General features: G+C 36.2%; 1 protein-coding gene across 5 annotated transcripts in view; it reads right to left on the bottom strand.

Annotated features, from left to right (window-relative positions):
• The window catches only part of UPF2 (UPF2 regulator of nonsense mediated mRNA decay), a gene marked incomplete at its 3' end in the record, with an annotated part of 96,569 nt that overhangs the window by 39,075 nt on the left and 30,586 nt on the right, over window positions 1–26,908 (bottom strand). For all 5 annotated transcript variants that reach the window (XM_080918182.1, XM_080918184.1, XM_080918185.1 and 2 more), the window contains exons 9-10: window positions 13,889–13,997; window positions 6,984–7,097 (exon numbers count right to left, since the gene is read on the bottom strand). In XM_080918182.1, the coding sequence (XP_080774308.1) occupies window positions 6,984–7,097; window positions 13,889–13,997 (223 nt within the window). The remainder of the gene's footprint in view (window positions 1–6,983; window positions 7,098–13,888; window positions 13,998–26,908) is intronic.

The raw sequence follows: 26,908 nt of genomic DNA, 5'->3' as shown, positions 1-26,908 counted from the left end.
GCCTGTAAAAAAACACATCTCACTAACAAAGATACAGACTAAGCTAAAGGATGGAAATCAATGTATAAACCAAACAAAAGCTAGAAACAAGCTGGCTTAGGTAATCTTATATCTCATTGTAACTTCCTTTCTGGTGCTATAATCAAATAGTCTGACTACATTTGGGGAAACAAAGAGTTTATTTTAATTTTCAGATTATAGTCCACTACTGAGGGACGTCAGAAAAGGAATCCAAGCAGGATTGTGAGACAAAAGCCATGGAGGAAGGATACTGCTTGCTAGCTTGCTCATGGGCTCATGCTTAACTAGCTTTCTTATACAGCCCAGGAGTGCTTGTCCAGAGTATGGTGTTGTCCAGTGAACTAGGTCCTGCTTTATTAATTATCACCCAGGACAATTCCCTATACACACGCCTGAAAACCAATGTGATCTAGGCAATCCCTTAGTTGAGACTTTCTTCTCATGTGACTCTAGATTCTGTCAAGATAACAATTAAAATAAAGGAGTTTACTTTAAGATAAAGTAGATTTCAACCTAAAAGTCACTAAGAAAGTAGGCAACTACCTAACAACAAAGGAAACAATTCACAAAAAGATATAACAGGCTGTGAGGTAGGGAGGTAGACAGCCCAGCATGTAAAGTACTTGCAGTGAAGTGCAGAGTTCAGATCCCTAGCACCAATGTAAAAGCTGAGTAGATATGGTAGCTACCTGGATTCCAGTGCTCAAGACACTAAGATAATCAATTCCCTAGGAAACCTGCTAGCTACAATAGCCAAATCAATGAGTGCTAGTTTCGAGTAAGAGACCCTGTGTCAACATATAAAGTGGAGATAAACAGAGGAAGACACCTGGCATCAACCTTGACCCTAGACACACACACACACACACACACACACACACACACACACACACACCACCACCACCACCAACAACAACAACAACAACAACAAAAACTGGAGCTAAAGAGATGGCTTAGCAATTAACAGAACTAGCTGTTCTTGAAATGGACTGACATGAGCTTGACTCTCAGTATCCATATAGTGGCTCACCCAAGATCTAACACCCTATTCTCATCTATACAGGGACCAGGCACACACATGGTGGAGACATATATACAGGCAAGACATTCAAGGCATGAAAAAAAAATTAACAATAGTGGATAAATATGCACTGAAAGTTTGGAGTTCCCAATTTCATAATATAAACACTCATGGGTCAAAAGAAGGCATGGTTCCTAATACAACAGTAGGTGACTTCAAACTCTATTCCAACTTTAGGTAAGTCAGGCAAACTAATATCAACAAGGATATTTAAAAGTTAAGTTAGAAGTCAGGCATGGTAGCACCACCCTAATCTATAGGACAGTAAGAGCTACCCAGAGAATCCCTATATTTAAAAAGCCAGAGTTAAATCGTCTCTAAAACAGATGGCAATCTAAGCCATAAAATCTTAAAGAATATAAGTAATTTTTGTATCTTATCAGAACCTAGTGAAATACTATTAGATATCAGGTACACATACACTTTTTTTTTTTTTTTTTTTGGACACAGGATTTCTTTACGTAGTCCAGACTGTCCTGGAGTTTGCTAAGTAGAACAGGCTGCCTTGAAATCAGAAAGATCCTCCTGTCTCTGCCTCTACCTTCCAGGTGCTGGGATTCATGGCATGCTCTAAGGCCAGGCTAAGTTATATACTCTTAAATGGTCAGTGAGTCACTGAAGAAATCAGGGAGGAAATGTCAATTACTAAAATCAAATAAAAATGCAAGTCAAACTTATCAGAAGCTTTGGGACACAGCTATGGCAGTTCTTAGAGGAAAGTTCACTGGTATGAGTGCTTACAAATAAAAAGTCAGACATCACAGAGCTAGAGAAGGCACAGTACTCTGATCCTACAGGGAACTTGTTCATTTCCCAGTACCCACACTGGGTGGCTCACAACAACCTGTAACTCCACTTTCAAGGATTCTAATACCCTCTTCTAATCTGCAGGTACCTACATACAGGTATCAATACTGCAACACTGTTTGTTGTATAATGAGGAGCTGACGATAAGACTACTTGGTCTTTCTCGTGAACTCTAACAGTGGGAGCAAGGTCTGTCTCTGACTCTATTGTCTGCCTTTGGATCCCTTTCCCCTGAGATGCTTTGTCTAGCTTCAACAGATGTGCTTAGTCCTACTGCAATTTGATATGCCAAGGCAGGTTGATATCCCTGGGTAGCCTCCCCTTTTTGTAGGGCAAAGAGAGGAGGGGTGGATGGAGGGAGGGGGTAAGATGAAGAGTCTGGGAGAAGAGAAAGGGGAAGCTGTGATCTGGATGTAAAGTAAGGAAGGAAGGAAGGAAGGAAGGAAGGAAGGAAGGAAGGAAGGAAGGAAGGAAGTAAAGAATACTTGTTGCTCTTCCAGAGAACCCGAGTTCAGTTTCCAACACCCTCACAGTGGTTCACAACTATCAGTAACTCCAATTCTAGGGGATCTGATACCTTCTTCTGATGATCCCTAAGGAACCAGGCACACAAGCAGTACACAGACACAACATTCATATATAATATAAAATGAACAAATTACAAATGATTATATAATTAAAAGCAATTAAGGGATAAAATGCAATTCCCAACAAAATCCCAATGACATTCTTCATGGAATTAAAAAAAAACACTTAAAATCATATGGACACACAAAATACCTTAAACAATCAAAGCAGAAACTGGGCACCACAATCTCTGCCCTCAAACTACACTGCAGAAACACAGTAAGAAACACCATGGTACCAACACGAAAAGAAGCACATAAATCAATGGATTAGAACAGAGTACCCAAAAGTAATAAATACCTCCTACCCCACATACACTCACCTAATCTTTGACAAAGTGTCAAGAACATAAGTTAGAAAAAGAAATTCTCTTCAAATGGTGCCAGAAAAACAAGGAGCCTGTGAAACAAGCTCAGGGCGTTAAATACTTTACCTCTAGAACTTTAATTTGGATCCTTGGAGCTTGCTAGCTAGTCAGTCTAGTCAACTGAATGAGTTTCAGGTTCACTGAAAAGACACAGGAAGACTCCTAACATGAACCATGGCATACACATGCACACACGCACGCATGCTGGCATGCGCTCTCTCTCTCTCTCTCTCTCTCTCTCTCTCTCTCTCTCTCTCTCTCTCTCTCTCTCTCTCTCACACACACACACACACACATACACACACACACACTCACTCACTCACTCACTCACTCTACACTGGATCCATCTTTCATCCTACACAAAATCAATTCAAAATGAATAAAAGACCTCAGTGCTAAAGGAAAACATGGGCAAAACAGTTCAACACACAGGCATAGGAAATAACTGAACAGAACTCAAATTGCTCAGAAACCAGTCCTAAGGACTGACAAACAGGATCAAACAACATTAAAAAGCCTGAACAAAGAAAGCAAGCAGCAGAATGTACAGACAGCATACAGCAAAAGAAAGAACCTGACAAGGGGCTACAATCCACACAGAACCTCCAAAATCAAAAACTAAAGAAACAAACCATCCAAGTTACAAATGTGATCATGATCATAAACTAGGTAGAAATTTCTTAGAGGATGAAATACAAGTGACTAAGAAATATTTGAAAAAGTATTCCTTAGACAGTAGGAAAATACAAATTAAAACAACATCAAAGGCTAGAGAGATGGCTCCCAGTTAAGAGCACTGGCTATTCTTTCAGAGAACCTGGGTTAGTTCCTACACTCACATTGTAGCTCACAACCAACCATCTATAACACTGGTTCCAAAGGAACCAATGCCCTTTTCTGACCTCTGATGGTTCTATACACACACACACACACACACACAGAGAGAGAGAGAGAGAGAGAGAGAGAGAGAGAGAGAGAGAGAGAGAGAGAGAAGACAAATGCTGATTAGGAACTATGCAGAAAAGACTCTTAATTAGAGCTGATAAAAATACAAACTTGTGCAGCCACTATGAAGTCAGTATGAAAATGCTCTAAAATACCAAAACCAGCAACTGCAAAATGACTACTTCTAAGCATATGAACAAAGGATATGCTACAGAAATACTTGAACATCCATGTTCACTGTTGAATTGTTCACAATAGGCAAGATATGGAAATGCCCTAGTGATGATACACAGCAAAACTTTTATTTAGTTTTAAGAAAAATGAAATAATATCATTTATAGAAAATATTAAGCAAGAGAAGGAAGACTTGTTTTACATCATGTGAAATCTAGATTGAACTGTGTGTGTGTGTGTGTGTGTGTGTGTGTGTGTGTGTGTGTGTGTAGAAAGAGGGCAATGAGGGAGAAGAGGTCTAAAGAGGGTAAGCCGAGAACAAAAAAGAAATAGAGCACATAAAAGCTGGGGGTAATTATCTGGAGGAAGGAGACTACCAAGAATGGGGAGGGGAGGGTGAAGAAGATGGTGGGAGGGTTAACTAGTATAAAGGAACTAATATAATAATGCCAAAAAGTGGAAGCCTCAGTCCTTCTTAGAAAAACAAAAAGCCAGTAATTGTATAGCACCCTCTCAGAATGGGGTACACCTAGACCTTAAATCATTAATACCTCAAGAGCTAAGAAGATAGCCCTGTGGCAAATTTTGGTAGTTAAAAAACATTATGTTTAATCTTTACACACCAAGAAAACTTTGATTATTTCCACGTTATGTTTTGTTTTACATATACTTTATGATCATTGAAAATAGTAAGATTTCAATGCATACTATCAAACCTTTAAAAAAAATCAAGTACTGACAAAAATATGTTCATATGTTTTTACGCTATAATGCTTCTAATAATCTGTACATCTCTCTCTCTCTCTCTCTCTCTCTCTCTCTCTCTCTCTCTCTCTCTCTCTCTCTCTCTCTCTCTCTCTCTCTCTCTCTCTCTCTCTTAAATATAGTTGTAAGGGGGAAAAAAAATGTCCTTTGTAAGAGTTGTTGTGGTGATGGTATCTCTTCACAGCAATGAAACCCTAACTAAGACAGAGGGTAAAACAAAAAGTCAACCTAAATATCTAAAGTCTTTGTTGAGAAATGACAGAAAACAAATATAGAAATACAAAACCCCAAATGGTATGAAAACTGAGTTTAGCAGCATATGCTGTTATCTTAGTACCTAAGGCAAGAGCATAGTAAAGCTTGAGAAACTAAACAGTCATGACAAAAATCTGCCAATTAATTTATTCATATATGGATGGTATCTTCTTAAAATGAATCTTAGAAACAGAAATCTATGCCAGGAAACATGTATATTTCCTACATAGATTTGTATAATTTAAAGTTACACAAAAATTAGCTAATTTAATTTTTTGATGGTTTATTTATCTTATATGCATTGGTGTTTTGCCTGTATGTATGCTGTGTGAGGGCATCAGATCCCCTGGAAATGGACTTACAGACAGCTGTGAACTGCCATGTGGATGCTGGAAATTAAACCTGGGTCCTCTGGAAGGCTCAACTTAACAGCTGAGACATCTTTCCAGCCCACACATGAATACATTTAGACAGTCTGCAGCATGACTCCCAACCACTCCTTGATAGCTGCTTGAGGTTTGAGGAGGCATTCTCTGGTGATGAGCACTCTTCTAAGACTCTCTAGGAAAGTTCAGGAGGCTCAGTGCTCCAAACAGTCATAGTGAATATTTTTAAACTATAAAAACATGCATTTTCAGTGGAAAAATTATTTTAGGGAAAAAAAAACAAATTTTAGAAAAAGAATGATGATTTAAAATGCATGTTTATCAATTCTGCTTTAACTTTACCACATAAGATTAATGTTACTATTTGATTTCTAATTTAGCTTCATTCTGGACAGAGAACATAATATGCAGTATTTCATAACTCACAAACATCTCGAGATTATTTTGGTGTCAAATATAATGTTAATTATATAAAGGTCTGGTAAATTGCTCATCAAGCTCTAACAGAACAGTCAATACTGCTGTTGACTGTTCATTACTGTGATTGTCTCTTTATACATCTTTAATCTTGTTAAGATGGACTCTCCATAAAGGAGAGTGGTTCTGCCAATATGCTCTCTGCCTCACAGATTTTGAAAAAAGTTTGATGTGTTCCGAAAAGCTTAGCAGCCATCATTAATTTATATAGTTTTACTCAGCAGTGAAAAAGTACTCTATGTCCTCATAGAGAGTAAGAATGGTTAATTACAACCTTAAAAAAATGTATTCATATACTTTTATGCAAAAATGCTGAAAAAAATAAATTGTACATTTATCTTTTTTTTTTTAAATAAAGTAAAAAAAAAAAAAAAAGAGAGAGAGTAAGAATGGTTAACCAACAGAAGAGAAGCTGTTTGAAGAAATTTCTAGATTACTAGAAAAGCACTGATAATTGTAGCCCAGTATCGTATGGATTTTAAAAGATACAATTTTCTTTTCTCTTAGCAGAACATGTTAGAGATAACTGACTATTCTCTAAAAGTTTTGAATAATTGGCATTAAATATATCACTACTCATTGCTTTTATGTTGACAACAAATTACCAAATGGCCTATTAATTTTTTCCAGTAATGTTTTACCCCTTGACTATGTATAAAATGTGCCATGTTAAACTGTCAATTGATGTTTTTCATCTGATATTAAATATTTTTAACTTAAAAAAAGTTTGATGAAACCAGTTTTTGTGACTAGTATTTATACAAATGTATTTTCTGTCTTTTTTAAATTGTAGCCTATTTTGTCTGTATCTCTAAGAACACAAAATTAATTAACCAACTATTGCGCTTATATGGCTTTTTACCTGATATATTTTGTCCCTTTATTTAATTACTGATATTCCAGAATTTGTATCTATACCATCTTAATATTTTTTTTCTATTTTGCTAATGTACTTAATAATATTCCTTTTTACAAATTAATTTTGATTTAAATTAATCAATTATTTAGTCATTTCACTTTATCTACAACTTACAAATAAAACTTAAAATTTCTCTATTAAGAACAATGCAGCAATTACCTTTAAACAATGCAGTGTATCATTTTTGGTGAACATCTTAAACTTGGTTAGTTCTCCAATAAAACGGACAGTTTTATTCTTTGTTTCAATGTTGATCTGGTCCTTTTTACGAACCTATAAATTAAAAGACATTGCTTAGATAAGTAACACTTTGAAAGTCTGTAATAAGAACTATTTTAATATATTTTAATTCTTTTTTAAAATTGGATATTCTCTGCAATTACATTTTGGGTGTTATACCCTTTCCCCAATCCCACCCCCCTCCCTTCCATTGCCTCCATGAAGGTGATCCCTCTCCCAACTACCCTCTCCCACCTCAGGACCTTGGCGTTTTCCTACACTGGGAAAACACTCCTTCACTGGACCAAAGGCCTCTCCTCCCACTGATGCCAGAAAATGCTATCCTCTGCTGCATATGCACCTGGAGCCATATGTTTTAATTCACTTTAAATATTTCAAATGAATTGGGTAAGATTTTCTTGTTTTCAAATTATTTTAAGGAAAACTTTGCCCATGTTGTCCATACTAGTTCCAGGAAGTGCTCTGTAAAGCTGCTTCATGATCAAGCCATTGGGAAATCAAAGCGTTTTGTCAGGCTTGAATAAGCTCTCAAAGTAACCTGCTTAATTTAAGTCAACATTTTCCATATCTATTTAGTAATCTATGCCTTCTTAACATAATATTAACCACTATCAGCTAACAGAACATCAGTTGGTATTTTAAGAACACACTTTAAGAAATGCTGCTTTAAAAAATATAAATGCTAAAAGCTCATTTAAGTGAAAAATATTTTCAGATGTTGCTCCATATTAGCAATTGTATTACATATTTAGCAGAATTCACTACAATGAAACACGCAATATATTCATTGCTGTCTTTTATTATCTGAAATGATCATGTGTCAAAGTTCAATTCTTTTGTGAGTTTAAGTTTTACATTGATGCATATATTTAAAAAAAACAAATGTAGTAAAATTCCATGAAAAAAGAATAACAGTATAATACAGAGACACTGAGATAAGTGTAACTAGATTTAACTGTAGGATCATAGTTTCATAAGAAATACAGCTTAGTCTAGCAATCTATTATGTAAACAATGATCATGGGATGGTAGCATCTCTGATTAATTCAGTGTTCTTTCCAGAATATCACCTGCTTATTTTATCCATATTATAATATTCAAGAAAAGACATGACAGCTATTATTCTTCTAGTGCAGTAGGGGTAAGGGAAGAGAAAAGGAGAAAGGGAGCAAGATCCCAGAAGTGTCAAATGACTTGACTATGGTGAACACCAAATTTCCCAACTATTAACTAAAATTTACTTCCATAATGTGATGGAATTTTAAGTTTAAAATAAAAGCCTTAATCTCATGAGAAGCCATACACTTCATGATCATTATTTTACTGAATCAGACAGCTAAGCACAGAATGGAATTTTTTGACTTTCAGGCATCTACTTTATATAGCAAACAGAGCAGGTATTTAGACGTTTAAAATTTTTAGTGATTTTTGTTTGATTGACTGGTGACTGAGAAAGGGTCTTATAATGTAGCCCTGGCTGACCTGAAGCTTCCTTTATAGACCTTTAAACTTGCACCAATCCTCCTGTCTCTGTCTCCCTGCATGGGAGGATTCCAGGTGTGTAACACCACACCCAGACTCTTTAGTGATGACATACCAGAAAACTTTACCAATATTATTTACAGATAAATGATCTCTTTGTGATTGAGACAAACAGAAATTACAGCCAGAGCAGAACAAGTGCATGTTCTATCTCTGCACTCCCACCAAGCCCTACAAGCTCCTTTGAAATTTGTTACCTACTATAGTTAAGTTACTGTACTGTGGGACATCAAAGTTATTCTTGTCACCCAACTGTACCCCACATACCTTTTAGATATTCTCTTTGCGTTTTTCCCCACCTTCTCCCTTCCCAGATTTTGGTAATCACTTTTAAAGAAAAGATTTATTTTTATTTTATGTGTATATACAAGTGCCTGCAAGTATATATGTGTGCCTGGTGCTAGTGAAGGCCAGAAAAGCACGTTGGATCCCTTGGAGTTACAGATGGTTAAAAGTTACCATGTGGGTGTTGGCAAGCAAACCCAGGACCTTGCAAGACACAGTGCTCTAACCACGGAGCCATCTCTCCAGCCCAGCGATCACTATTGTACTTCTCATTTTTATGACATCTATTTTTTTTAAAACTTTTTCTTCTCTTCAAAACTATGAGACTTTTAAAATGAAGACCTATTATATTATCTCTATTCTGGATGTTCAGAAGAGCAGCTGACAACATCTTAAAAGACTGTAACTGGGGGAGAAGACTCCACCAAGTTATTCTAGCTCTTGCTTGGGAGGTTTTCACTATCATTTCTTCAAAACTTATACTCAAACACATAGCAAACAACTTCTGCAAAGTTACACTTGATCTTAGCCAAAAGGCTGAGAAGCAATACTTCTGCAAAACTAAATACAGATCAGCAATATGTATTTGTTTAGTGATTACTATTGTAAGATTTTACTTATATTACCAATTCTCCTTAACAAAAATGATGCTTCCAATTCAATATTTAAAGATAGACAAAACTCAATCATTGAGTGTGCATCTCCAAATGATCTCTCCAGATATGTCCACACATAAATCTTTACAATGACTTTATGCCATTTACTACTCCCTATAAGAAACTGTTTACCCTTTTAGAAAGGCTAATAGATACTTGTCCAAAAGGACACCTACCCCTTTACAATATGTTCTTTTTACTTTACATTAACTTTGCCCACTAAATAGTTCAACACACTTTTCTACAAATCTATTTTATGCTAACCTTGTAATCTGTTCTGAGTCTATAAATAATATGCCTTAATGTACATATATATGTATTGTCTCATCTGGTAGAATACTGGTCTCAGAAGTAGGGTGTTCTGTCCATATCTACTGGACAGGGAGTGAGGGTTGAGGATAATCTCAACCCTTTATTCACACACATTCAGAGATTTCATTTACTTTCTCATGTTCTGTGTTGAACATAAAATGCTATAATTGCAAATGTAAGTTTAAAATCACAAACATACAACAAAACACAGACATACTGCACAAACATATTTGTATTCCATTTATTTTGACTAACTGCTTTAGTTTGGCTATGAATGTTTCTAGAAGTTTAGATGTTGAACATTGTGAACAACTTTGGGAAGCAGGCCCTAGGTGAAAGAGGTGGGTCCCTAGAGTGTTCATCTTCAAAGGTTATATCTGGTGCTGCTCTCTTCTTCATTTTCGATTTCCCGTCTATTATGACATAAAAGAGCCTCTACTGTACCTTCCAGCCATCATGATGCTCTCTCCAAACATGGAGTCAAGCAATCACTGGCTGAACTCTCTAAAACAACAAACAAAATATACCCTTCATCTTTTAAGTTGTTTATGTGAGGTATTTTGGTCAATTATGAAAAGCTAATACACGATAAATAATTTTAATTAAAAAATGAGGAAAGATCACTTTTTAGAATGTCAGTGAGGATTATTTACTTAACAGCTGCCCTCTCCATTAAGAAAGCAGACTCTGATGTCCTCTGCAGGACAAAGAATACTAGACAGAAAATATTCCTCATAGTTGCACTATTCAAAGACAAAATTTTATAAAAAATTATTTTTGGTGACTATCACTTTGGCGCTATGATTATCAGACCCCACCCACTTAAAAAAAAAAAAAACCTATTGTTGGGCTTTGAGATAATCAGTTTTTCCTAGTACAGTTCATAATGTAAACAAAGCTTTTTAATTTTTTTCTCAGAGCTGTTTAATGTATGAATGTCTCTCATGATCTAGAAACATTGCCAAAGTGTTTATCTAAATTCTTACCTGATTGAAGTATGTAAGAATGTTGATTTCTCACTTCTATTAGCTTTATTGATCTGTCAAATTAGCAAATCCATTGTTTAACTAGAATTTCTTTGACTACATATAGTTTTATCAGCTTTACTTCTCAGCTGAGATTCTTAAGGGGGCAAATATGATCATATTGTGGCAATATATTGGACCTAGATAGAAGACAGAGACAGGGAAACCTGGTTAAAGAGCTATTGTCATAACTCGAGTTGTGGACTATGAAAGACAGTGGCAGCAGGCATGGTGAGAAGTGGCTAGACCCGGAGTGCTTCAGAATGCTGTGACAGTAAGAGCTGGGAAACTTGAGATAGTGAATGAGGGAACTGTGACAGCTGAGTAAAATATGCTGAACTATGAGAAAATACAGAAGTACGTTCAATGAAGTAAAATAGATGTTTTTAGAAGAAAATACAAAGTCTATTTTGTGAACACAACTAGTTTCTAAAAGGACAAGAAAACTATTATGCACTGGAGAGGCTCTAGCAAGGCACACACATTTGGTGACAATATTTTTGGGAAAATGGGCATCAGTTGAAACTACACAATTGTGTTTCCACTTGAGAATTGGGACTGAGTGAGGGGGTAGCACACACCTGGAATCCTAAGGCGTAGAAATGGAACACAGAGGGTCAATTCAGAGCCAGCCTCTACTCGAAGTAAGAGCTTGATACTGATCTGAACTACATATATTCTGCCTCTAACAAACAAGAGATTAAAGATACAAACCCAACTTAAAAAAGATTAAAGGCAATAAACATAAGTCAAATTCAGGAAAACAGGCAGTATACAGGGAAGAAGTATTCTAATGATATTTAGGTTAGGTACTATACTGTACCTGGATTATCTCATTTAATTGTAAAGACAAATATTGCTTCAAAGAGCAAAATTATTTTCCTTAAATAGACCTGTTCAGCACCCGAGTAACTAAGTCCAAGTTACAATGTTAACATGGTGGAGCCAGCATGATATCTTCTAAAAGTCAGCATAATCCAGTGGTTTAGAGTATACAAGGACATCAACTAATGGGTAATCATAATAATTTAGTGGTTTCTATTAAGGGTGTTTCTCTAAAGATTTTAAGAAAAAAATTATATCCTAAAAAATTGCAATAAAAAGGATAAAACAAAAAATAGGATATGGTAGCACATGCCTATAATCCCACTATGAGGTCTTCCCTCTAAATTTAAGGTCATGGCCACTACACAGTAAGCTGGAGGTTAGCCTGAGATGCATGAGTCCCTGTCTCAAAATAAGGAATGAAAGATGGGTGTTCTAGGCTGTACTGTGCGAATCAAATAGACATGTGTGTTTGTAGCTGTTACGCTGTTTTAATTTGGTAATAGTTGTGCATTAAACACATTTAAAGCCTAACAGAAACAAATTAGGAAAGACAGTTTGCAGAATAAGGTAGGAGAGATCCCGAGAGAGATAGAAAAATTAATGACCTCAAACTGACTATTCTGAGAACAGTGGGTTCCAAAGATGGCAGCAGTATAAATGATGCCAATTCCTTCAACTTCCACTTTCATTTTCAAGGTAAGAGAGGCATACATGTTCTTAATTTTTAAGTTTTTCACCAAATGTACTAATTATACTTAATCCAACAATTTGTGATTTGCTTAATTTGGAGTTTGGTTGAGAAAGCAATGTATGTAATTGATATGGCACTTTCATAGTGCTCTCAGGTGTGCTTTCATAGTGCTCCTCATTAGTACAAGGGATCAACTACATAACCAAGAATAAGACTTCTGCTGTACCTATTCCTAAAGTAGCAGCATTTATCAAAGTGTGTTCTTTATGGAATATATATTCACACTCCTCTAGGACATCCAAAGAGCACAATTACCCTCATAAAGTTTTGCAAAGTTTTATAATAAAACAAAACTGTTAAGCTTTAATGAGCTCATTGTTTTCCCAGTTCTCTAAATACAGAAAGCTTACCTGGCTCACTATGGCCTATAAAAATCTAAAACACACTTAAGCAAGCATAGCCCAGGAAAACCTCAATCACAAAGATAGCAACAATAAACATTACAAGAACTAGAGATCATTCTGCCCCTTATGAGATTTTCTTGCTCTGAATTCAAAGCACCCACTCCACTGTAAGTCTAAAACATACAAGTATACAATCATAATTTATCCTTTTCCTCTTGCTTTTATATTTACATTTTATTTTTGAGCTGTATTGTGAGGTTCCTGACCTCAGGAATTATCTGCTCTTTTGGCTGCTCAGCAATTCTGCTGACTTGTCCAGCTGAGTTCCCTGGTGTTCACTGAACACAGCAAACAACAGCTTTACTGTCTCCAAACAACTTACTCTAGAGTTCTGTAAACAGAGCTTCAAAGGCTATCAATGTCCACTGTCAGTCATTAGCAGTGTCACTGTCACCTACCACCGTGTATATGAGGGTCTGTCACCTTACTCCCATGAGGTGACTGGGTAAGACAGGAGAACTACTGACAGAGCCCAGTTCTAAACCTGAAAAGGAAGGCAAACTACCTGATAAAAGGGCTGGTATTTACCAGAGTTCTTTAAAGAACTTAACACTACCCAAGGTAAACATTTTTAAGGCAAGAATCAATAAGACACAGGCAACAGCAGAATTCAGTGATGTCTTAGAATTTTGAAATTGTTACACTTCTCACTTTTGTAACACCTAAAGAGGCACTTATGGGGAAGCATACCCAACTGTCTTCCAGGTTAATTCTCTGTCTTCTAGGAACAACAATAAGGCCTGTGTCTTACCCTTGGGGAATGGTCTTTAATTTTAACAAGGTAAAGTACTGTGGGAGGACAAGACAGTAACAATAGCTCCCGTCCCCACTGGAGCAGCATTATCAACTCTAAGCTTTGTTAAAGGCACCTACACTTTAAAATTTCTAAATTTCACAAATTCTCTACTGTTGTGTCACTACCAATTTCAAAGTAAGCTCATCAACATAATTATGTTCAAAGAATCCTCACTCGACTTATTAGAACATATAATTATTATAAAATAAATGCTTAAATACATACATGAAATCTGAAATCCCCCCTCAGCATGGAACAAAGATCCTCTGCTACATCAGACATGCAGGGATGTAATGTAGCAACCAATCTTGCATAAAATGGTAGCAAATCCAACCTGTAAAAGTTATATGTGATATGTGTAAAGAGAAGACACACCAGAAATAATTCATTTTAAAACTTAAACTTTCTCAGATTTACTCACATGGTAAATAATTTCTTAAAAGCTAATAATCATTCAGATATGCCAATTCATTGCCATTATGAAGTTTCTAAAAATTCAGTAAGCCTTGTAAAAGTGTATTAATAACCTGGCATTTTCTAGTCTATATTTCAACTAGGTATATAATTTTGATACATGAAATACTATGTGAAGAAAATTCATTGATATGGCTTAAAGTTTTAATTATATAATTGCTCAGTAACAGAATACTTACAAACCTAAAGCCAACTTAAGCACTGCAAAGCTGAATTCTTTCAAATGGCTTCCTTTATTTATCCAGGAATAAGTCATTTGGAAATCTCAGTTTCTGAGTAAGAAAGTAACCAAGAACTAAAATGTATGTAAGATATTAACATAATATCAAAATGTCCCAGCAGACTTCGGTCCTCACAAACAATGGCAGTGTGTGCCATCCGTGCTGCTGCCCCTCGGCTGCCAGAGCACTCTTTCCCATCAGTGTGGATGCTCCAGAATCCTGCTTACTTCATCCAATACTCCAGGCAGCCACTGCTGATTGGAATCAACAAACTACAACCCATTTCTATCACAGCTCATAGGCCTTGATTATTCATCTATTCCACACACAGGCTGGGGGATGGGAAGCAGTCAGAGGAGACAAAGGCAGCTACACTGGCAACAGTGGGCCCAGCAGTGCAGAGACGGGAGTGAACATTGTAAGCAGCAGTACAGACTCTGACACAAATAACCCCACAGTTCCTAACTATCCCACTTATATCTGTACTACTGACTAGGGTAGGAAAACAGGTCATTATCACTAAACAGACGACCTGTTTGTTTATCATCACAGGCTGTAAGTTAGATTTGAATTAGAATTACTGACCCTTAGACAAAGGTGGCAAAGGAAAACTGGAGATATGGGCCTATGGGAAGGAAAAGTACATTTAGGGCTAAAATAGTAAAACCTTAGTTTTTTTCTTTGACCCCCATATAATTTATTTTAAAACATTTATGTTTTAACGTTTTTTTAAACAAAACCTTTTCATGGGTGATAGGATGCCCCTTAACCTCAGAATTTTTTCATTATAAAAAGGGAAGAAGACTGTCTCTTCTTTAGTTAGTAAAATAAGTTATAAACAAAAACATTTTAAACAAAACTTGAAGGCCAGAGAAATAGCTCAGTGAGTTAAGGTAAGAGAATGTTAAGCCAGGGTACCTAAATCCAACCCATGCGACCCACATAGTACAAAGAAAGAACCAATCCCTCCAAACTGTTGTCATTCATATATACACTGTGGAGCATTTAAATAAGTGTAATTTAAATTTAAAAAACTTAAGACTTAAAAAAAAAGTGGTAGAGCTAGTCCTGATTCTAATATACGTATACATATATCATTCAACTTGTCACTAACAATAACCTTTATGTGACGGCTACGACAGTCACCATGTCAGAAACAACAGGACAGACTGAGACTGTGGCAGCTACCTACTCATACTCCAATAAATTTTAAAAATAGTTCTAAAGGATTTGAAAGTATTTTGAACACAAAGAGTTATTATCAAACTTTAGATACTTATTTAAAATGTTTTAAAGGTTTATTTGTTGGAAGTTAAGCTTCTGCCATACAAAATGATGTGAGACATATCACTTCTTGATAAAATTACAATACTAAGGCATTCCTTAAGGTTTCCTGGTGTTCCTGCTAGTGTTTTTTCATTTTGTTTTGTTTTTTTGTTTTGTTTTGTTTTTAAAAGTCCTGGAGCTTTTTGTAGGTTCTGTGGTTAAGAGTGCTTACTGCTTTTGTAAAGGACCCAGGTCTGGTTGCCAGCACCACACCACAGCTTACAATACCTATAACTCCAGTTCTAAAAAATTTAGTTCCCTCTGACTTCCAATCGCTCATGTATACAAGCAGTACACACACACACAACACACACACACACACATGTATGTGTGTGTTGAGTGTAATTTGTATGTCATATACTTAACTTTCAACAGATAAACCTTTAAAATATACTCTAGCATCTCTATCTGAAATACATACTTAAAAAAAACTGGAACAAATGAACTCTTAATTTTTATATTAATCAGATGGATTTAAATTAACTTGCATATTATAAATTCTCTCTAAAATAGTAGGTTCTTTGTTTTCCATACTCAAAATCTAGGTCATTTGTTTTCCACACTCATTTTTAAAATTTATTTATTTTATAAAATATTATTATAGCTCACAAAATTTGTTACATAATAATATATGATGAATACAGAACTTTTTTTTTCCTAAGAAGGACTGAGGCTTCCACATTTTGGCTTTTCTTCTTTTTGAGCTTCATAAGGTCTGTGGGTTGTTTCTTGGGTATTCAGAGCTTTCTGGGGCTAGTACCCAATTATCAGTGACTGCATATTATGTGTATTCTTTTGTGACTGGGTTATCTCACTCAGAATGATATTCTCTAGTTCCATCCATTTGCCTAGGAATTTCGTAAAGTCATTGTTTCTAATAGCTGAGTAGTACTCCATTGTGTAAATGTACCATATTTTCTATATACATTCCTCTGTTGAAAGACATCTGTGTTCTTTCTAGCTTCTGGCTATTATAAATAAGGCTGCTATGAACATGGTGGAGCATGTGTCCTTATTATATGTTGAAGCATCTTTGGGGTATATGCCCAGAAGTGGAATAGCTGGGTCTTCAGGTACTACTATGTCCAATTTTCTAAGGAACCGCCAGACTGATTTCCAGAGTGATTATATTCTACACTCATCTTAACAGTACATGGTCTCAGGGGTACTAGAGAGATAGTTCAGTGCTTCTGAGCACTGGCTGCTCTTCCAGAGGACTAGTGTTTGGCTCACAATCATCTGGTTCTAGAGAATCCAAAGTTCGCTTCTGATTTTTGAAGGCACCAAACACACATGGTACAAACACATATATGGTAGACAAAAAATTACTCATACACATAGATAAATCTAAAAAAAATAAATCAACTAATTCAAATATGGGGATTAAATCATCCATTCTCCTGACTCAAGAACTGAGGCTGCAGAACAGAGCAATAAGCTAGAAGGGCCTGGTTAAGGCCCTGTGAACAGTTGTTCTTCTATGACAGGGCCAATATGACAGCTCTTCTGTCCTCCCCTGCACACTGGCCATTCAAAACCTCAGCATTCCTCCTTCCTTCTGAGAAGAATCTACTTTTCCCAACACTCATACTGTATTCCTTCATTGCATCCAAGTCACTTAATGAAACCCACCGAATATACCAGTGAATTTGCAAATTCACCTTTCTCTCTGCCCCTCTCCCGCCTTTTACCCTGTAAATCATTTTTAAAATAGATTTTCACAGTCAAGTATGATGGTACCTGTCCATAATCCTACCTGAGAGACAAAAGTACTAAGACTGCCCATGAATTTGAGGCCAGACTGGTCGGCACAGTAAGCTCCAGGCCAGGCAAGAGCACACTGTGAAAGTCTGTCTAAACAAAAATGAGAACAAGGGGATGGATGACAGCACCGTGGTTAAGAGCACTGGCTGCTCGTCCAGGGGACCTGAGTTCAATTCTAACCACCCACATGGTGGTCACTACCACCAGTAACTCCAGTTCCAGGAGAACTGACGCCCTGTTCTGGCTTTTGTGATGTATAAACCTACATGCAAAGCACTCATACACACAAATTAAAAACAAGGAAACAAAAAGAACCTTTAGCATCATGTATAATTTACTTATTGATGTTATTTTTTTATCTTGACATCTCTCCTCCAGTGAAATATTAAATATAGTGACAACTTGCCAACATTCAAAGGTAGTTCTTGGAACAAAGTTAGTATTCTGCATTCATTATGCTATATAAACAAATCTCATTCAAGTACACTGTTAACATGTATTCTAAGATGCATATTATCCCACCATATTAAAGATATACCATCCTCCTCATTTTTTTAAAATAAAATTCAACTCAGGACCTCATCCATATACACCAATAGTTTTTTTTACCCATTGAACCATCTTTCTAGCCCTCCAGTGGCTCTTAAATATTTCAATCATATCAAATGATGAGATTTTATATTCATATAATATACATATATAAATACATTTTATGTATATGTATATATGTATGTATGTATGTATGTGTATATATACATATTTTAAGCCTTTAATGTTTAATTTTCTACATATGTTCCTGGATTTTTCTAAGATTCAGTCTTGAATTTATTTCATATTAAAGGTAGATCTTCCTATCTTAAAAGATCTATATTAACAGTGGATCATCCCATCTTAAAGATGCAGATTAAAGTGGGTCTTCCCACTTCAAATGATTTAATTAATAATATAATCCCTCAAAGGAGTGCCCAGCCTTTTCGCTCTTGTTAACTCCAGATGCAGTCAAGTTGACAGCCAATAACAGCCATCACAGTGAATGTATGTTTTCTTATTTCTCCAACTAACAAATTTACTTGGAGGTTTTTCCTGATCCAAAAAAAGTGGTGACATTCACTCCCACCTTAAAGTGAGCAGCAGGCCATACGTAGATATGTTTGGCTGTGTTGTGGATCTTTAAAGCAGCTTAAGGATTAGGAACAGTTTGTCTTTCAAACTGTTTCAAATAATTAGTAATCTTAATTTTTGTTTCATGTAGCAAGAATTGCACCATGTCCTAGAGTACTCTACTCTTATAAAATGCATAGCTCATACTAAATTCCACCCTGCTCTATCTCCAGTTCTGTGTCCATTCATTACTTCACAAACAAAATTCCTTACACTGTGAGTAAGATAGCAAGTAAAGTATTGCTCACTGCCAGTTGTGGCTCTCTTAACTGTACATTATATTGGTAAAATGCCATGTGCTGTTTAAACTTATTGAAAGCAGACTCAAATCCCAGACTCAAGCAGCTTGACTTCAAGTATCCTCCAAGACTTGGTCCTGAGGCACAGTACCCCTCTTGGCTCTACAATGAGGAGAGGAAATATACCAAGCAGGCGTGGGCATTTAAAACACTCTGCCCTGAGAATAACTAGAACAAGTACTATTTCCAATTGATGTTACTATTATGATCACCTGTGTTATTAAAAATACGTGCAGTGTGCCAGGTGCAGTGGTGGCTCCGGTCTTTAATCGTAGCACTTAGGAGGTGGAGTTAGCTAGATCTTGGACCCTTGGGGGTTAGCAGGTCTCTGAGTATACACAGCAGACCCCAGCTCAAAACAAATAAAACAAAGCCAACCAAACTCTTTAGTGAAAACAAGCAGCTGTAAATTGAGCAATGGGAAATTCATCCAGGAGGAGAAATTCAATCTGAAACTCCAGCTGATTACCAGTTTCTCTGGTCTATTTTGTGGATGTTTCTAAGTGTCCAGTTTGATGACATTTGCTATTTGTTCTTTAACTTAGAAGCCTTACCTAAGGGGAAACTCTGCTCCATTGGAGACTTGTGATCAGGAACTGTCTCCTCTGGGCTTCTCTAGCAATTCTGCTAGATGTTTGTAAACCCCAATATGATGATACTGTCTTTGCTCTCTCAATGAGGCCACTCCAGTTGTCTCGGCCTGATTTGATAACATTTATCTATCACTTGCTAGTTATTGTTTTATTTTTTAATAAACTCATTCATTTAAAACAGAAAGCATGGTATCATAAATCACTCTTGGGACAATACAGAACACTTTAGAATGCTTTGTCTTTTCACCCTTTTTAAGAACACGTAGAAGCCTAAGTGAGCTAAACGGCAAAATGTAGATAATAACATCAACTATCTTAAAGTTATTAAAATCCACCTCCTTCCACACCAGTTATTTATCTGAACCTAGAACCTCATTCATATTAGGCAAATAACCTGTTCTCATCTTGCTTCTTGAGACAAGGACTTACTAAGTTGCTAAAACTGTACAAACGCTTCCAAGGCCAGGTAGACCCTGAACTTCAGAGTTTGATTCACTCATCTCTGGAACAGCTGGGATTATATAGTCCTATGCCATTAGGCCTGGCAAAGAGTAAACTTCTTTCTGCATCACAATACAGTGCAAAAAACTACTCAGCTTTCAGAAAAATAAATGAGAAATAACTTAAGATCCTTCTTAAAGATCCTTCTTCTCAAAGCTGAATTATGAATATTCTGATAGTGATAATTATTAGCCAACAGTAAATAGTGAACAATGTAAAAACAATTCTCTTAAAACAATTCTCCTAGAAACCTGTATTTCTAAGAATTACAGATGTACATACACCACTTGCAGCTGATGATCAGCATTTAGTCACTAAGTTCAACAAATATGAAGACCAAGAACTCACAAGTGCTTGCTCCTGAGGAGAAAGTCTTCTGGCATTTTAATTCACTCGTGAGTTACCCTTCTAAAACAAATGTCCCCTTCCCTCTCACTTTTTCTCCCTCAAAGGCAGAGCCCTTCTGTATAGCTGGCCATAAACTTGCTAACTCTGTAGGTGGGACTAGCTCTGAACTCACAAATCTTCTGCATCAACCTCTTTTTTTTTATCTTTAAAAAAAAAACTGAAAAAAATTTTACTGTTGAAAGCTAATAATTTTATATCATCTCAAAGCTGCTTTGGAAAACACTGAATATAAAGAAATACTGCTATAGCTCCATTTAAAAAATGGAGAAGCTCCTAGTTGCAGAGAATTTTCTTTGCATGTATAAGACCCAGATTTGATTCTCAGCACCGTAGAGATGACACAAAAACGATTTTACCACAAAACATCACAATGGGGGCAACAAGAAGGCCCAGTGGGAAACTCATTGGTCACCAAGTCTTCTGACAACTCAAGTTTGATCCCTGGAACCCAGTGGGCAAAAGGAGGAACAACTCTCACAAGCTGTCCTATACCTTCACATGGCCTATCTCGGTTACACATAAACAAATACACACACACACACACACACACACACACAGTACACTCACAATTAGAAAATAATACTAAAGCAGAATATGATTCTAAAATGACAAAATATAATAAAGACTGGGATCATTTTCTCTGGAAACCACAACCAAGTCACTTACTTGGTCATTTTCTTTCTACAGTGCTGACATTCTAAATAAAACAGCGCCACCATGTGGTATAGTTTACTAATAGAGTTAAAGGAGAAAGCAAACCAAAACCAGAAACAAATCTCTGGTTTTTTCTATTTTAAATTTAGTGAGGCTAGAAACCAAATTTGAAAGGCTCATGAAAAATATCAAAACAATACCTACTCCAGAACCAAGTGTAAATTTTACATGTAAGGACAGTTGTGTTTCCATCACCCTATGGAGATTCTGCACATTTACCTCTCAACACTTGGCTAACTGTGGATTCAAAATCATAAAAAGAATATATACAACAGCAGTAATTAAAATAAGAAAAGATTTTAAAGGTACTTTTCCTGATTCTCACTTCAAATTCAAAATCTAGCGTTAAGTAAAGACCAGGATGATGAAATGCTACATAACGTGCTCTGGGTGGCAGACACGCAGACACACACACACACACACACACACACACACACACTTAAAGATTAAATATTTCATGTAAAAATGTCTACTTTCTATCTGAATGTAGTGTAAATATTTCAAATATTCAAACAACATTAAAAACACTCCATATTTGAAAATTTGCACATTTTTACAGAAAGGATTCAAGTACAGGTTCCTGCTAGGAAGTGGATTAATTTTGAATACACTATGCTACAGGCAAGAAATCATGTACAGATAGGGGGCATGTATTATATGATTCTACTTAAGAAAGTTATCCAATACAGACAATTTTTTGTTTGTTTTTGATATTTGTCAGCCATAGCTTTACATTTTTAATGATTTATTTATTCTTATTTAATGAGCATTGACTGATATTTTGCTTGCATATATATCTGTATGAGGGTATCAGATCCCCTGGAACTGGAGTTATAGACAGTTGTGAGCTGCCATGTGGGTGCTAGAATTTAAACTGGGTCTTCTGGAAGAGCAGACAATGCTATTATGCTCTTAACTGCTGAGTCATCTCTCCAGCAACAAAAGTTTTTATTTTAAAGGGAAAAGAAGAATAAGTCATTAGAAGTTCAGCATTTTCCTCAACCAAGTATACACACTGGAAAACAACTAAGCTCACTACATAAAATCTATGCCCTTACATATCATGGTTAGTAAGGTAACCAGCAAACGACCTAGTTGTTACTGGTTTCACTAGCATCCCTTTAGCCTGGTTATGGTAAGAAATAGACACTCTGTAAGACTCCTCCTCCTTAGGGAAGATGAACAAAGTGTCACAGAAAGGAGGACCTTTTAGGGCAAGAGGCTGAAGAAGAGATATGCATGGATGGCTAAGGAAGCCAGGATTCTAAAGACATGATAAAACAATTTTCTTGCTTTTCCTTTTAAGTGAGTCCAAGCAATCAGTATATAGTCCAGACAGCTCCAAGAGTAACTTTTTACCCCTAACTCTTCTTTCTCAACCCAGAATAGTCTAACCTTCTATATTAAACCCTACTCCCTTGTGCCTTATGTTCCTTTCCTCTTCCTTTCTGTTTCTCTTTCTTTCTCTGTCTTTTTGTCTCTCTGTCTCCCTCCCCCCCATCCTTCCTCCCTCCCCTCTCACTCACTTACACACACACACACCTTTTATAAGGTACCAATTATCCCTCATATTCAAGAAATAAGTTTCTGAATGAATGAATGGCAATGAGGAAGCCAAGCCAAGAATAGCAGGTCCTGAGCTTACTGTTAGCCTCAAACTTGGAGCAAACCTTCTTAGCTTCTCAAATTCTAGGATTACAGGCTTATATGCTACACTACTCAGCTATGTACAGCTTAAAGCCACTTCTTAGTATTAGAGATGTGCAAAATTCAAAGCTCCTGTCCTGTCTCCTGAAGAGGTGGTTGTTTTCAGTGTCTGGTAACAATACAGGCAGCAAATCAACAAGTGGAACATAATGTAACTGACTTCTTCCATGAAGTCTGCCAGAAGAACCCTAAAGAGCTACATTTACACAGGTAAAATAAGGACAACTGCTCAGCAAAACAGCTACTGTACCAAGGCTCACAGAGTAAGTCACCATTCCCAATTAAAACCACGGAATCCCACATGATAGAAAGAACTCCACTCCCAGGAGTGGGAAAAACAAAGTATTCAGCTGGTCATTCTATAGAAATCACTCTATACACACCAGGATTTTACCAGAGGAATTGAGAATTAAGATTGAATCTGAAAACAAACACAAACTGAATAAAAGAGGGCATTAAAACTAAACATGTCACATAATTTTATAACTTCTGATGTCAGGTATTGTGTTAAGTGCTAGAGATAAAATAGTAAAGCCTTCCTGAGGCTTTTAAGGTGCAAAACAATATCCTCCATACTCGGCAGGAATCCAAGAAAGGGATTGTGCTGTGTTGTAGCTTGAGGCCACGATCTTTTCAGTCTTTGTACACAGACTGTCTCCCTAGCCTTGCCTTTCTCGCTCATCCTTTGTATAGCTAATCCTTGATACCAGGTACTACACAGATCCTCTGGTTTCAGAGCCTTCTCTACTCTAGTTAGCTGCCCCAGACTAAATCTTCAAATTCCACTTGCTCTGTATTTCAAAGGCTTTTCTCTTCTTGATAATGAAACTAAGGATTATTCATCCATATTTCCTACAAATTTTAAGCTCCATTCAAATACAAAAATGAAATCAATCTGTTCATTATTATATTTCATCTTCTGTAATAATCGCATCATTAGCTGACTATTAATTAATGATTAGATTTTAGAATATACTTTCATCTTTCAATGTTTACGTAACCAAATTAAATTATTATATTAAACATTTAAGGTAATATTAGACTATAAAGTCCATTTCTTAGAGTTTTAAGATGTGATACATTTAAAAAAAATAATTTGGAGACAAGTTTATATATCTCAGGCCTGGAACATTTAAGCATCTGAGGATAATCCTGAACTTCTATTCCTCCAGGCTTTTCCTCTCAAGTGCTGGGATTCCAAGTTTGTACCACTATGCCCAGTTTAAATGCATCCCTTTTCTTTCACATTTTTTTTCTTTCCTCTAAACTAGTGGTTCTCAACCATTCTAAAGCCGCGGTCCTTTAATACAGTTCCTCAGGTTGTGATGATCCCCAACCATAACATTATTTCATTGCAACTTTATAACTGTAATTTGCTACTGTTATAAATCATCATGTAAATCTGTTTTTGGACAGTCTTAGGTAACCCCTATGAAAAGATTATTAGACTTATAAAGGGGTTTTGACCCACAGGTTAAGAATGCTACTCTAAACTCGTAAGTTCCTCCTATTTTCAAATCTATGTTTCTAGCAGAATTAAACTACTGTAACTTTCTATCCAGGGGCTTTACAGATAGATTTTGCTCTAAAAGAACAAATACTAGGACTTGAGAGTTGGCTCACTTGGTACAGTGCCTGCTGCTGCACAAACATGAACTTGAGTTTCATCCTCTGCACTCATGTAAACAAATGGGTGCTGTACGATCTTTTCCCTTCTCAGATTTGGGTGGAGGCATCAGTATACAGAGAAAGAAGTTGGTCTTTTATAGGTAAACCACATCACTGTATGGCTTCTTTGGTTACAGAACATTTTTATTCTGCAAAGTGACTTATTGTTATAGTATAAAAATTATTGATATATGTCTTTAATCAAATGAAAACAAAACATAACAAAACAAAAAAATTGAAAAGCATAAAAGCAAGCATTCCTTTCTACAAGGTAAAATCACCTGAAAAAAAAATTCACTCAAGTGGGCTGGCATGACAGCTTTAATGGTAAAGGTATTTGCCACCAAGCCAGACAACCTGAGTTTAATCCCCAGAACCTACACAGTAAAAAGACGAAACCAACTCTCTGGTTGTCTTCTGATTGCCACATGTGCACTGTAACAAGCATGTGAATGTGCACATGTACACCAAACACAAAATAGACAGTAAAATGCAAATAAATATATATATATATGTATATATTTTTTTAAAAGCATTCCAAGACATTGGGATAAAGATGTTGAATTTTCAACAATTCAAGGTGTATTAACTCTATTTTCATCTGTATAAAAATAAAACCTCATTGTAAAGCCTTAATGTTTAACATTTTTCTCTTACTTGTACATAAGATAACAGTATACATAAATCAGTAGCACCTTAGATTTGATACAAGTATATGATTTCAAATGTTATAGCATAGACAACATAAAGTCATCTTTCTAAATTACATTAATTATTAATTACCACACTGTATTAGTATTCCTTCTCTATCCATCCATTAAAATGAAAAATGCCATGCTCACATTAACACTGCTGAGAAAGGTTTTAAGGAGTGGCTGGAGATGTCGAAGAGGTTAATAGCAATGGTTAAGGACCTGGATTCGATTCCTTGCATCCATCTAAGGCAGCTCAGCACTTTGTATGTCTAACTCCAGCTCCAAGAGATCCAACACCCTCTTCTGGCCTAGACGGGCAGCAGATGCACATACAGTACAGAAATGCATGCCATCAGAACACCCACAACCCATAATAAAGAAAAAATATTTTTTAAGAGAAAAAGTTAAGTAAAACTTTGGTTTCACTGAGACATTTTTAGCAGTACCAAAGCAACTCTAGTCTCTATCAATGGACTAGAAAATATTCAATAAAATCCTTCAAAATCCTTATTTTTGGGGGGCAAGGACCAATTTTAGGCATACTGTAAATTATCACAGCAGTGAACACATTTCCTTTCCTTTCAGATTCATTTATTTTATTCTATTTAACATGCATGAGTATTTTGAGTACACATACGTGTATATATACCACATGTATGCCTAGTGCCCACCAACGTCATGGCACAATTGAGCATTAGATTAAGTCCTCTGAAACTGGAGGCAGACATTTATAAGCTACCATGTAAATAAATGCTGGGAATCAAATCTGGGTCCTCCTGTGGAGAATAAGTCCTTATAACCACTGAATCATCTCAAGTCCCAACAAACTTCATAATTTTTATTGAACAGAAATGACCAGTCATAATGACCACACCCATAATACTACAGTTCAGAAGTTTAAAGCAGGAAAAACTCAAATGTGAGGCAGATTGGGCCATATAAAGAGTTCCATGGCCTCAATATTTAACATCTTGTTTCATAAAAGAAGAAAAAAATAATCCAATAATAAATGGCCTTCCTTCTGAAAGATACTCAGTGTCTTGAGTTACTAACAACACCATCATTAATGTAGCTTTCAATTTTACTGAGTGACATGTCTATGCAGGATATCTCTTCTTTGACATTATAGGTCAAACAATTGAAAAATTTTCATTTAAGCTTAATAGTTGCAAATACTGAATTACTATCATATCTACAAAAAAATATACTCTTCCAAAAACTACAAAATTTATTTTATTTCCCCTCAGAAGAAAAAAATATATAAACCAATTAACCAATTTCTTCTAGCCATTAAGTTTATTATTTAGGGGTTTCTGCTGTTATTTTGTTCACTTGTTTTCTGAGACAGGCTCTCTCTATATAGACCAAGCTGACCTAGAACTGAACTACCTGCTTCTGTCTCCTCACAGGGATCTGCCTGACTCAGCCTCAGGGTGCTGAGATTAAAGATGTATACCACCACACCTGGCCATTTTCTTCTTTCTTTTCGCTTTGTTTCATTTTATTTTTACTTTTTGAGAACGGATGTCACTGAGTAGCCCTGACTGGTCAGGCTGATCTTAAACTCTGAGTTTCACTTGCCTCAGCCTGAGTATGCTGGGATTACAGGTATGTGCCACTGATCCCAGCCTGTTTTGTTTACCGAGGGAAGAGTCTCACCTGCACAGATAGGCTAGGCTGTCTTCAAATGCTTACTCCACCTGCTTCAGCCTCC

The sequence above is a fragment of the Micromys minutus genome, assembly GCF_963924665.1.
Source record: "Micromys minutus genome assembly, chromosome: 6".
Classification (NCBI taxonomy): Eukaryota; Metazoa; Chordata; class Mammalia; order Rodentia; family Muridae; genus Micromys; species Micromys minutus.
The sequence above is the reverse complement of the archived record's forward strand: the minus strand, read 5'-3'. Positions and strand labels throughout refer to the sequence as shown.